General features: G+C 34.1%; 1 protein-coding gene across 1 annotated transcript in view; it reads left to right on the top strand.

Moving 5' to 3' along the window:
• OLA1 (Obg like ATPase 1) overlaps window positions 1-13,316 on the top strand; it is a 177,368-nt gene extending 164,052 nt beyond the window's left edge. The window contains exons 8-11 of the mRNA XM_047772907.1: window positions 6,326-6,466; window positions 7,155-7,251; window positions 9,294-9,416; window positions 12,798-13,316. Coding sequence (XP_047628863.1) covers window positions 6,326-6,466; window positions 7,155-7,251; window positions 9,294-9,416; window positions 12,798-12,899 — 463 coding nt within the window. The 3' untranslated portion in view covers window positions 12,900-13,316. The remainder of the gene's footprint in view (window positions 1-6,325; window positions 6,467-7,154; window positions 7,252-9,293; window positions 9,417-12,797) is intronic.
• Window positions 13,317-14,468: the final 1,152 nt, after the last annotated feature.

The following is a 14,468-nucleotide window of genomic DNA, read 5'->3' as shown; positions in this document are numbered from 1 at the left end:
TAATGTGCTTTCATTTTCAAAATCTTTTATTCAGTACTTCTTGTTTAAATGCATATGAAATGCCTGAGGAACTTGTTAAAACGAAGATTCTAAAATTCTGCTTTTCTAAGAAGCACCCAAGTGATGAAACCACAACTTAAGGAGCATAATTTAATTGCTGTTCTATATAGTTCTATAAAGCCAAACAAGAACATTGGAACTTGAAGTCTATTACATAGATTAAAGATGGGGTTCTATTCATTGCTTTTTAAAAATTTTTTTTAAAGCTGTGCACCTGTGGTATATGGAAGTTCCCAGGCTAAGGGTCAAATTGTAGCTGCAGCTGCTGTCCTACATCTCAGCCACAGCAACGTGGGATCCAAGTCATGTCTGCTACCTAAACCACAGCTCGTGGCAACACCAGGTCCTTAACCCACTAAGTGAGGCTAGGGATCGAACACCCATCCTCATGGATACGAGCAGAGTTCATAACATGCTGAGCCACAATGGGAACTCTGGGTAGGAATCTCTTTAAAGAAGAGGGATTAGATTTCCAAATACTAATCAATTATACTAGAATTTTTTTGATATTTCTTCTATTTTTTCCCCACTCACTTCCTTAAAAACTCTCTTCTAATAACTTTATTCAAACAAATAATTTTAAAGAGTTGGGGGACCTGCTATATAGCACAGGGACCCCTCCTCAATATTCTGTGATTATCTATGTGGGAAAAGAATCTGAAAAAGAATGGATATGTATATATGTATAACTGAATCACTTTGCTGTATAGCAGTAATTATCACAACATTGAAAATCAACTATACTTCAATAAAACTTGAAAAATGAAAATAAAAAAGACAAGTGAAAATCAACTATACTTCAATAAAACTTGAAAAATGAAAATAAAAAAAGGCCAAATAAGTAAAGAATAAATAAATCCAAAAAATAAAATATAAAAGATAAATATATATAATAAATATGTAGGGAGTTCCTGTCATGGCACATCGGAAATGAATCTGATTAGGAACCATGAGATTGCAGGTTCAATCCCTGGCCTTGCTCAGTGGGTTAAGGATCTGGCATTGCCGTGAGCTGTGGTGTAGATCGCAGATGCGGCTTGGATCTGACATTGCTGTGGCTGTGGCATAGGCCTGCAGCTGTAGCTCCAGTTTGGCCACTAGTCTGGGAACCTCCATATGCTGTGGGTGCAGCCCTAAAAAGCAAAATAAATAAATAAATGAATAGATAGATAGATAGATAAAAATAAGGTGTAATAGAGATCTATTTCAGGGGTTTAAGTTGCAAGAATTTAGTTTTTTGGAGTTCCCGTCATGACTCAGTAGTAAAGAACTCAACTAGTATCCACAAGGACGCAGGTTCAGTCTCTGACCTTGCTCAGTGGGTTAAGGATCCGGCGTTGCTGTGAGCTGTGATATAGGTTGCAGACATGGCTTGGATCCTGCATTGCTGTGGCTGTGGTGCAGGCTTGCTGCTACAGCTCTGATTCAACCCCTAGCCTAATTGTATACCACAGGTGCAGTCCTAAAAAGACCCCCAAAAAATTAAATAAATAAATAAAAACAAAGAATTTAATTTTATACAGAGTATCATATGCAGGTTGCTTTCTTTCCCATTATAAAGGTAAGTATTGTTTTATGAAATCAGTCTGTTTGGATATGTATATGAAAATAATGTCTGCGCACCATATGTTTGAATCAGATGTAAAATTTATTTCTTCTTGGTCAAAAAAAGTTTGAAAGCTTTTGTATTAGGACACAATAAAATGGAGGATTAAACTTTAGTTTGGAGAGCTTCCAGTTAAGAGGGTAGACTGAGCCAATACAGAAAGCTCCCTTCTTGTTTCTCATGTATAGAAACACCCGAGAAAATAACCAGGGAAGATAGTATTGACGGTGATGTGGTATTTTTAAACCCAGCAGGACTTGAAAGTAAGAAAAGGGATTCTCTGGGTGCCAGAAACAAACAGGAAACTCAGTGATAGTGGAAAGTGAGTTTGTCAGTGTATGGCCCTTGGAGAAACCTGGCCTTAAATGGTTTAGAGGCCTTAATGTCCGTGTAGGAATAAGACTCAGGACACAGGCCTCAGGCTATAGGTGCTGGAATGAGGCTCATTCATAAAGCCTAGAAAGAGCTTTCCATGATCTGATAATAGAAGAATACACCCCCAACTCCCCTTCTGGAAAAGGGAGGAAACTGTTACTCTTAGGAAATCAGAGTCTGGGACTGTGCTATAAGAAGGGGATCTTAATTTGCATTACCTATAACCTAGTGCAAAGACACTAAGCCTCAAAATGATCCAGAGCCCAAGACCCTCCATAGGTCTTTCTCTAGAAGAAACAACCACAGAGCTACCACATCGATAATCAGTTAGTCAATCACAGACTCTCTTGGAACATAAAGTCTCCTGACAGATGACCGCATATCCAAGAACAACACAGCATGTACACAGGAACCAGCTGTTTTGAGAGGTCAATAGCAGGTGACAAATGGTGGGAGGGCACAATTACACAAAAGAAACTCAAAATAATTAGAGTAGTCTGAAAGGGACTTGTAAGTTAATCTTTTTAAAATATTGAAAAGGAATGAGAATTCATTAAACAAGAGTAAATTGTTACCAAAAAAGAACTGGTGGATTTGAAAGAGAAACAAATACAATTTTTAGAAATAAAATTAGTGTCTGGGTAGAGAAGTACAAACCATGTAAATTAACACTAGGAAAATCAAATTACGGAATCTGACTGAATAAGAAGTTTAGGTTATAAGACCAAAGGTAAATTTGGGACTTAGTCTTTTAGGAATCTAATACTAATTTAATATTAAAGATCTCATTCTGCCAAAGACTCTTAAATCACAACCTGCCAGTGTATCTCAAACTATCACCCTTTTAGCCTTAAAACTTATTGTCCCTGCTTTGTCCACTTGCTATAGAATCATTACTGGGAAGAAAAATACGACTAGCGGCAGTTCCTCTTTCCATTTGTCCTTCATAAGACTTTGAGGAAATTAGTGTGTGCTTTGTGCAGTTTTCTGTTCACATAAATTTGTAGAATGAATACTGTGAAAGTCTTTACAATGGAACTCCAGTACTGTACTGTCTTTTTACTGTTTTTTCTCCCCTTCTATAATTTAATATTCCATGATGATGTCATTATCATTATAATTTTGGTCACTAACAGTTGGATAGTTTTCTTTATTTTATTTTGTTTTTTTATGTCCGCACCCATGGCCTATGTACATTCCTGGGCCAGGGATTGAATCTGATCCCGCAGCTGAGACCTATGCCTTAGCTGCAGCAATGCCGAATCCATTAACCAACTGCTCCAGGCTGGGAGCACTGGGAATCAAACCTGCCCCTCTGCAGCAACCTGAGCTGCCACATTCAGATTCTTAACCCTCTGTGCCACAGCGGGAACTCCTGGATAGTTTTCTTTAAACATTTGCTGACATTTGTATATGGAGATTATTATTCAGTCACTTTGACAGAATGAACTTGAAAGTGTTTTTCCCGTAGTGGTACTAAGCTCAACTTTGATTTTCCATATCCCTCATGTGCCAATAGCTCACCTTTTTCAGATGACTGACTATAGTTTGGGGTATGATTTGTAGCAATAGAATAGACATTTTTCTGCAAGAGGGAACTGGTCCCAATGGGGTTCAAACTTGTGATCTTGTCCTCATTATCACACTTTTGTAACCATCAGACCTAATAGATATGTTGTATGTATTTCAGTCTGTAATCTTGAAATTGAGTCATATTTTTAATTAGCCAAGGCTTATTTCAAATATGTAATTAGCAATCACTTTGGGACATTTCTTACTTTTGTTTAATAGTAAAAGTAACAAAAGTAAAGCATATAGCCAAAGAATCTAACTCACTTTTCATCTTCCCTGTGTTTTCTATGACAGTGAAAGTCACAAAAGTGAAGCTTGCAGGCAAAGACCTAACTCACTTTACGGAGAGTGCTACGGTACCTTTTTCTTTTAGTGAGGCTGTAGCAGGTCTGATGTCAGTCACTTTAGAGACCTTTAGACCTCAGTGCTCATTTATCGCTAAAACGTACCAGCTCTGCTTCTGCATTATGAAGATCATCTGTCAACACTTTGAGATATTCTCCTTTGTTATTAAGCTTGTGATGCTCTACACTGTCAGGTTTTTTGCCAATTATAGTTAAGGTACAATGGTGTATTCACCAGATCAAAGTCTCACATTGGCGGTAGAGGAATGATTTGTAAGTCTTTATTCATCTGAATTGTACAATAGAACACCTGAGGAATGCAAATAATCCCTCTGAGGAATCTGCAGGAAAGGCTGTTAAAATGACAGAGTAAAACTATTGTTATTCTGAATTGATGTTTTAGCCAGAGTAGTTATTTCTTATCTTGTTGTCTGATAGCAATTCTAGTTTTATTAGTTATGTTGACCATACTTATGAAGCCAAATGTGTGTGATCTTTTTATGTCATTTTTAAGCCTTCTACATGGGCTTGTTTTATTTTACTTTCATTGAATCTATGTATGGTATGTGATTTTTTTTAACTACATATCTGATTCTGATTTATATAGTAAATGTATGTTACTGAAACATTGATGATTACATCTTAATACACAGTTTTGTTTGAATAGTGAAAATAACTATAGAAATTATATAAAAATAACTTAGAATCTCATAATGTTATTATAGGCAGAATATCGATTTAAATTTTCACTTTTTGCTTTAAGCTTTTCTTCATAATTTTGAACAAGAAAATAATTGGTTTGAATTCCCTATTTTAAAATACATATAACTTTATTCCAAAATAAATCTTGGGGATTGGTCCATTATTTTTAACATGTGACCAAAAGGGAAAAAAAATTATGAAGATCAGAAACCACTGATAATATTTTAAATATTAAGTAAGTAAATTTCAGATTAGCCTTGTATTACAAACATGTATGAACTGTTGTGTGATTTTTTTTTCATTCCTTTATCCCATCCTAAATTCTACTCAGTGGGCCGTATTCTCAATTTTCTAATGATTCTCATCCCTGCTATTTTTCTTTGATAAATGTGTGTTGGTGAATTTGTGGTTTAGTTCCTGTGTTTCTTATCCACTGTAGTGACATTTGCATTGTTTATTTAAGGATTCTTGCCTTATTAGTTTTTTGCAATGATAGCTATTAAAACCTTGGTCCTAACATGAGAGGCAGTAGAACTATGTAAGACTATGATAAGCATTCAACTATGAAATCTGTATTCAGTTTTGTACTAAGGTCTATTCCAGAATCATGGGCATATATGCTATGATTACCCAAGAGCGAAAATTAATCGTAGTAACTGCTGTTAATATTTGTCTACTATATGCCAAGCTTTACTCTTCTAGGTTCTTTCTACCTACAGTAGAATATGTACTATTATTATCTCCATAGATGAGGAAACTGAGGCTTAGAAAGATTTAGTAACCTGCCCAGGAATAAAAAGCTAGCAAAGAGGTAGGATTGGAACCTGCCTAACATATCCACTATACTTATTTCATTTATGTTCTAACTACCAGTTGGCTAAGTACTCTATGCATTGGGAAAAAAAAAAATCACTCAATAATGTCTTTTCAGGTAACTCTTGGTATCAATTTCCTAACTGATTTGGCTTTCCAAACCCTTTGCTATAAGAGGAATATTTTCTTTGTAGTTCTATTACGCATGAGCCTACAAAAGTGAGATTCATCAGAACAGTGTGTACACAATTAACTAGATTTGTAAATCTTTATTTCTGGACATGTTTGTGTTTGTTTGGGTTTTTTTGTTTTGTTTTTGTTAGCAAAAATCTCTGCTAAAACCAGTGACAAATGTAATGTCTTGTTAGTTCAAGAAGGAACTGAATCGGGCATATAGATATCTGGGTGGAACAAATTATTTATTTGCCACAGCTCTTCAAAATTAGCTGACAGTTTTAGGTATGATACCTATACATATAGAACTTGGTGTTTTTTGCTTTTTAAAAATTTGCTTTGTAAAATATGGAAAATAAATCATAACATTGAGGTTTTCAAGGTCACAGGTGTTAATGATGAATGAATTTACTATAACTTTAAAAAGTTTTAAAATATTTGTATAATAGTTCCTATAGATAATGTGTTCAAGTAAAACTAGATTACAGTAAAATATTATGGCGTATACCTGAAGCAGTTGCTGCCTGTTAATGCCTTGACCTTGGAAAGCTATACACAAAAAGATGGCATCATAAAACCGTGCAATTCTTATGAATATGTATGTGCTACTTGATAATAATGAATGTGGTACAGTCATGCATGCACTACAAGATAATGTTGTGCCCTTTTTTGTCTACAGGTTGATAAAAATTAAAGAGTGGGTGGACAAGTATGACCCAGGTGCCTTGGTCATTCCTTTTAGTGGGGCCTTGGAACTCAAGTTGCAAGAATTGAGTGCTGAGGAGAGACAGAAGTATCTGGAAGCGAACATGACACAAAGGTTAATTAGCATTCATTTTCCTTACACTTTATTATCAACTATTTCCTTGCAGTAATTTAATTGCTTGCGCTGATAGAATAATAAATGACAGAGTAATTACCATTATAAAGAGGGAATCTTCTCCTTTCTTTACCATGAGACAGAGTGAAAAGATTTATTTTAAATTAAGTTTTTAACTGTCATCTGTCATCTCCGTACAGTGTTTTAATTATAACATAGGTATTAGTTATGTATATTTTTGAGAAGGAATGATCGCCAAAACTCTTTCGTCATGTTCAGTGGGGGAGGGAAAGAATGAATCAGTTGCCTTAATTTTTTCTGAGTAACAGTAATATATTGTTTAAACATTGGATTTCAATCAAAGAATTTTGCATTCATGACCCACATCCTGGAAATAACTGATATTGGAGGAAAATAATCATAGAATGGGTAGATCAAATTTTTCTCTTTTTTATAGTAAACAATTCAAAATGATATGTTCAAACTAGTACAATTAAAACCAATTACAGAAGGGATTTTTCAGGAATGGTGATATGCTTTCTAACCTCTTCGAGTGTATTATAAAAGATGAATGGTCATTTACTAATATCTCTAACATTTTCTGCTTGAAATGAATCATTTTAGCTCTGTACTTATCTCTGGCACAATCAACTTACATGTTGAGTGAATTTGTTTCATTTTATTTCAGTGCTTTGCCAAAGATCATTAAGGCTGGGTTTGCAGCACTCCAACTAGAATACTTTTTCACTGCAGGCCCAGATGAAGTGCGTGCATGGACCATCAGGGTAAGATTCATACTTATTCATCAGCTATATCCAGTTCCACACTATTGAATTCAGATTGATATCACTGACTTTGAAGTTTGTCATGGTGGCGGTTAGCTAGTCATTACAGATGAGGTTTTTGTCCAGGATAACTTTAATTATTTGTGAGCTGCTGAACAGTGAAAGTGGAGCGGCATTGATTGAGGCAGGTAACAATTGATTCTGCCTATTACATAGTCTGAATTTCTTCATCCTGTAGAATCTGTCTACCCTCCTCCTGTGGTCAGAGATAAGACGCACCAGTATTGTGCTTGCTTAATCTGTGTGACTGGGTTTGTCTGCAGTGAAATTGATGTTGCTTTTCATTTTGTATTCGCTAAGTTTGTTTGGGTTGCGGGTGGTTCTTTCCTCCTTTGCTTTGCTCGGATTACATTTTCAGCAATAAAAGCAATATGACATCATTATGCTCTTCATAGATACACAGTTGAGCTCAAAGAGCTAAACTCAATGTGTAATAATTCATGCCTTTTTTAGTTTGAATTCCTAGAAATAGTGTTTATTTTTGCAGTTTTATATATTCCATCTTCTTTAATATGATGTATGTTTTAAATATTGATCTATCACTGATTACAACGAGAAAAAATGACTAATTTATTCCCAGAGGACAATAGAAACTGAACTATAATAGCTTGCTTTTAAATGAAAATATAATGTGGTAGTTACTATTGAAAAGTATTTTGAACTCTCTGTAGTCTAAAATAGTGTTACAGAATATTAAAATAATATCAGAACTTTTAGGAATAGTGTCTTATTCTTTTATTATGCTTTTTAATGTATGCTACGTGATAAATTTTAGGGCTGCTTTGATTTCTGTGTTCACTGACTACCTTAATTTATTCTTACATTTATTTTGATTTAAGGTGGGTAGGAACATGGAGTCAGTTCAAGATAATGTTAAATGTGTTATGTGAATGCGAGATTCACTTTTCTTTGATCTCTTCTTTCCTTTGTAAAAAAAAAAAATGTTTGATTGACTTCTAAGTAAGGTCCTTTTATATAGACTTACAAAATAATGTCAAAGCAAATCTGAGCTGGTAAACAAATTGCCAGGGTTTATTTTTACTTTGTATTTTAAGCCTTAAAACTTCCAAACTTAAGTATGTGCTGCAGAAAAGATAACATGTTCTAAGCTTTGAAAATGTGAGAGTCAGTTTATCTTAAGACTGATTGTAAGTATCCATGATTTAATGTGCTAAGATATTTAGTCAGGTAAGCATCAGTGAGTAGCCATATTAACCTAATACATCTTTTATTGTAAAAACTGTGCTTTATAGTGTCAGACTCCTTATCACTTTAACATGCTTTATTAAGCAGCCTTTAGGTCACTATTATTTCTCAAATTTCTTTCCATGGTTGTGTGTGTCTGGAATGTATGTCCTTGTAATTTAACACATGGGGTGATTATAAGATATTTCTCTTCCTATATCAACTTGAATTTTCCTGCATAATGGTTAGAGGGAGGGTATATTATGTAAAGTGTTCAAAATTTTATTATTAAAATTTTATGAGAAATTCAGAATTATTTGCTGAAGATAGATTATATGATTTGTTGAAAATGCCTTTAAAATGTCCCTTTATGTATTGATTTTTATATGTTCTTTAGATGAACTGAAATTTTCAAGGCTTTTTATCTTTTTAAAAGCTTTGATAATTCAGCTTGAAAGCTACTTTAAAATCCTTATTTTTTTTTTCCACCATGAAGAATAGAAAATCGAATTGAAACCTACGCCAAAGTCAGACCACTGCACCTAAATCGATAAATCTGTGGTTGACTGTTAAGAAAAACAAAGCTATGCGTCTTTAATATCTACTGATCTGTCTGTGCTAATCTGCTGCACAGATAGTGCCCAGTGTTGAAAATGTTCTAATTGCATATCTGACATCTTAACTGATATTAAACTAAGTTTAAGTTGAACCCAACTGCACATCAGAGAAAAGAAACTCTGCGCTTACAATCAATCATCTTAAATGCAATTAGTTTTCTCTGGTCTTTCTTTTCAAAGAAAGGGACGAAGGCTCCTCAAGCTGCGGGAAAGATTCACACAGATTTTGAAAAAGGATTCATTATGGCTGAAGTAATGAAATACGAAGATTTTAAAGAGGAAGGTTCTGAAAATGCGGTCAAGGTAAGGAATTGTTTTCTAGTTTCACACTTTCAATTTTTGCTAATATAAGACATTCATGATTAAAATATATGATAACTGTCTTAAACTATGTGTCAGTGTTCATGTTACTATCGACTAAAGAGCTGTAGATGTTTACATGCTTTTAGATAATTTTTTTAAATGTGCAAATTGTCAGTAATTTTGTGGTGTTTTTCTAAAACTGAAAAAAATTTAAAGCTGGCTTTAAATAGTTATAATTTCAAAGGGTTTGTTCACTGATGGCCAATGAAAAAATATGCTTATTACATTTGAGTATCTGAAATAGTAGTATATGTATGCTTATGATTAATTCAAGAAAAACAATATGAATTTAGTTCAGATAAAACCTGTTCTTGCTGAAACTTTATGGTTGTACCTTTTAAAAAAAAATAGATCTTTGGGAACTTGATTTGCTTTTTCAACACTAGAGGGCAGGTCCAAAATTGTGCTTTATTTTAGCTAATAAGTATAATTTGATTTTGCATCCACTAATAGTGAAGCTATGTTATACATGAGTAATAAATGATTTTTTTTAATGTAAATTCTGTTGCTAGCTTCATCTTGTTTGGCTTTATTAGGTTTACTTAGCAAAATCCAGTAAGTATGTCATCAGTTGATAGATAGGTCAGGTGATTAAACTGACATTGTGAGAACACTTCTTTAACTTGTTGTTCAAAGTCTACAAGAGAAAATGTTAAAGAATTTAAAGAGGTCTCTCTTGTGTGTACTATTTTCATAATTTGAAAGGAATGCAGAAAAGTTTATTTCAAGTTTAGTTTATTGTCATTGTTTTCATTGGAAAAATCATACTGAATGACAGGACCATAATAGAATTGTGGGAACCCCAGGAAGATGAGGGGAAAATCTTGGTGTAATGGGTTCAAAGTGGAATGAGAGCCATTTCGTTTTTTGGGGGGATTTTTTTGTTTGTTTTTTTTTAAAGGAGTGAAAGAAGTTAGAGTTTACAATTAAACCAAGTCATCAACTTTTTGATGGTGTCATCTGTGTCAATAGATATGCAAATGCAGTGTATAAGATTGAACTTTGTCAAGAACACTACTTAAACTTGAGAAATCTCAGATTCGTTTTCACCATGCTGCATCATGCTGGCATGTATTTTTTCCATAGAGTAAAGATTAAAATAATGATATTTTTCTATTAGAATTCAGAACTCAAAAGTCTTTTTTATACTCTCATGGCATAAGCCTGTTTTACCAATCCTTAAGAGATGTCTGTGTTGTAATAAACTTCATAAATTGTGGATAATTCTTTATTAGTACAGAGAAATTTTATAATATACAATAAAATAATATTGCCTGCTTGTAGAAATACTTAACACTAACTGGGAGCTTTTATACACATAAATTGGAAAAAAAGTGACCTCTGGATTTTCAGCTTGGAATGCTATTAAGTAATTTATGTGTGCGTGTTTTTAAATCTCCAAAAGTAACATTTAAAAATATGAACTCCGAACAAAATAAAGCATTTATAAATTACTTTATGCTCTTTTATTCAGCAAATACTTACTTGCATATTATCAAGTAGGTTTTAAGTCTGAGAGCAAGATTGTGTGTATATGTATCTATGTATATGTATTTCTAACACCACTGCAGCATAACTAATTTAATGCCAGTGCTGTGAACTATATACTGAATAGCTCTGTGTGGGCTTTGTAGTCTACAGGGATATCACATTATTAGCAATCATATCTGCTTAGGCAAAGCTGGCTTCTACAGATGGCTGCTTTCAAGTGCAAATGAACTGGTTAGACGTGTCTTGTTTAATACATACTCAAGATTCACAAATGGGTATTGATTTTTTTTTTCAACCAGTGTTTCTGATAGCAGTGGAAATGGATTAAATGGTCTCTAGAGAATTTAAAGGAACACTGTCACCTTTAATTAGTAGTAAACTTAAGTGATAACAAAGTATATAAACTTACATTAGTATGTCATGTCAGTATGTATTTGATTTAAATTGTCTATATAGTTTTATAACATCGGACTTTAGATTCTCAAAAAAAGTAGCATGTATGGCCTTCCATACATTACAACTCTACAAAAATCATGTGTGTGTGTGTGTGTGTGCGCACATGTGCACCTTTTTAAAAAATTAGCATCATTGTAATAGCACTTACTAATAGATGGTTTTATATGTGGTCTGGATAATTGAAATATGCTGTAGGACTCTGTGATCTGGTTTGTTGATTTTTAACCTCAGATGCATGATTTTTCTTAGTGTTGTTTCTGAGTAGTGTAATTGCACTTGACTTTGAACATTCTTATCTGTATCTTCAAAGGGAGGTGCTAATCTTGTTGGGCGAAGGTTTCGTGTTCTCAGTAAATTCCAACAGAAGGAAAATACTTTTGAAAATTTTTTCCAAAAGGTCCTCATTGTTGAGTAGTCATTGTGGGGTCATGTGGGACTGGATTGGTTGGCTGCAGTGTTAAGTGAAGATATGTACGTGTTGAAGAGCCTGTTCTGCTGAGGATGACATGTGTGGGCTATGCCACAGGGTGAACCTGGGTCTCGGTAACTGCTGCTTGTTTGTGTTAGAATTACCAGCAGATTACTCAAGTCTTGATCTGCATGCCTGCAGGTGGAATCAGTTGCCTTGCTGACTAATTTACAAGTGAAAAAAATAACTGTTTTGCATTTCCAACCTGTTAGAGTCTGCTTATAACCAGGACCATCAGTCAGTAAACTTCTCCATGATGAATTCTAGTAGACACCACTGTGTATGGTCGTTGTCAAGACCAGATTAAAAACTACAAGGAAATAATTTAAAATCTGTACATTACAGGGTCACTTTACTGTACAGCAGAAATTGACAGAACATTGTAAATCAACTATAATAAAAAAATTTTTTTAATAAAATAAAATGTGTACATGACAATTGATAATAATTTTCCTTGTAGCAAGCTGTCTTTTTGGCATTATCAGCATCACCAAAGAATTTCTTTAAGCAAATAAAGCTTTAACCTAGTTATATATCTTTTTTTCCTGCCTGATTTGATCTGTTTTGTTACAGTGACTTGCCGGATGTTTGCAGACACATCAGAAATGTACCATAAACAGCATGTAATGAAACTTAATGATATTGGTATAATTACATTTATGTACCAACAATTTAGTGGAGAATACATTATGATTATGTATGTATGGAAACTCTAGTGCTGCCCAAATCAGGAGTACTTTGCTTCTCTCCAAGTCTAGTTTTGAACTTGTATGCCTTCCTGTATATATATATTTTTTTCTTTAATATGACCCGAGATGTATAATATTTTTTACATGTGCTCTTACCATTTACCTTATATATTTAATTGTAAAATAACCCATTTCCTCTATATTTCCTACTTACAGGCTGCTGGAAAGTACAGACAACAAGGCAGAAATTATATCGTTGAAGATGGAGATATTATCTTCTTCAAATTTAATACACCTCAACAACCGAAGAAGAAATAAATTTTAGTTATTGCTCAGATAAATGTACAACTTCCAGAAGGCATATGCTTTTTTAAAAAAAAAAAAAATCAAAATTTCTGAAAACTGAATGGGGTAAAGTTGGGGATAGGAATCTTCTACAAACAGAATTATTTTTATTTGTTTTAAAATTAAAATACTGTGTACCTCCAATGAAATGCAAGTTCACTAAATGTGAACAGCTTTGCTTTTCACGTGATTAAGACCCTACTCCAAATTGTAGAAGCTTTTCAGGAACCATATTACTCTCATGATACTTCATTAATCTCCATCATGTATGCCAAGCCTGACACATTTGACAGTGAGGACAATGTGGCTTGCTCCTTTTTGAATCTACAGATAATGCATGTTTTACAGTACTCCAGATGTCTACACTCAATAAAACATTTGACAAAACCAGCCTTGGTGTGTTTGGGGATGTCTGTATTGACTGACTGTGGTGTGCTGAATGCGATACGGCACCTGGCAGTTGCTGATTACAGAATTTTAAGGCGTGTGTATGACACAGTAACTGGCGTGTGGGGCAGCTGCAATTGTATCTTAAAAGTGAGTCTTTCATGGGAATCAGAAGAATAGTATACCAGGGATTTGTCTCTTGTCTCGAGAAAGTTAATTAATTTGTAGATGGACATTTATTGAAAGATGATAGCAATGATATTACAAAGGATATGACATAGGTGACTGTGACTGAAAATAACAATAATAATAATAATGCTGAAGAAAAATTATTTAAAAATTAGAGGATATTGTTGTTCTGATCATATTGAAGATAATGTTCATTTTTTTTAAATTAAAGGATTTCGTTGTTGTTCTGATCATATTGAAGATAGTGTTCATTTTTTATCATTCCTTTGAAATTAGGAAATTATTCTGAAAACTAACCCATTTATATCTGGTGGGTTATATTTTTGTTTCAGTAGTGAGTGTAAAAAGTTCACTACTAAAAAGACTAGACCTTGAAATTTATAAAATTTTTAAAATATTTACTCTTAAAATATTTTAAGACCAGTTGAAATTTTAGTATTTATATAGGTTAAGTGTGCAGCCCTAAAAAGTAAATACATAAATAAAATTGTGGCAGAAAATTCTGAAAGAAAATAATGACAGATTTGTTATCTGGAGATCATTTACCAGTTAGCCTTCTTCTCTTATGAGGACAGGCTTAGGAGTTCCATTTTCCTTGAGCCCTGTCTTTCTCTCCCAGTTAACACTCCTACAAGACTGCCCTTGTCCCCATTCTTGGCCCTGTTGTGCTCCTCTGTGGTCAGAGGACCATTTTAGTGGAGTGCAAACTCCCACCTAGGCCAGCCCTTGCCTCTGCTTTGTTACTTTGTTGTCTTAAAAGATAAGGAAGTTTTAGAGTTCTTGTTGTGGCTCAGTGGTAATGAACCCAACTAATATCCATGAGGACATGGGTTTGATCCCCAACCTCACTCAGTGGGTAAGGATCCGGCATTGCTTTGAGCTGTGGTATAGGTCACAGACGCTGCTCAGATACGGTGCGGCTGTGGCTGTGGCTATGGTATAGGCCGGCAGCTACAGCTCCGATTC

Source organism: Phacochoerus africanus, chromosome 3 (assembly GCF_016906955.1).
Source record: "Phacochoerus africanus isolate WHEZ1 chromosome 3, ROS_Pafr_v1, whole genome shotgun sequence".
Lineage (NCBI taxonomy): Eukaryota > Metazoa > Chordata > Mammalia > Artiodactyla > Suidae > Phacochoerus > Phacochoerus africanus.
This window is presented reverse-complemented; position numbering and strand designations above follow the sequence as displayed.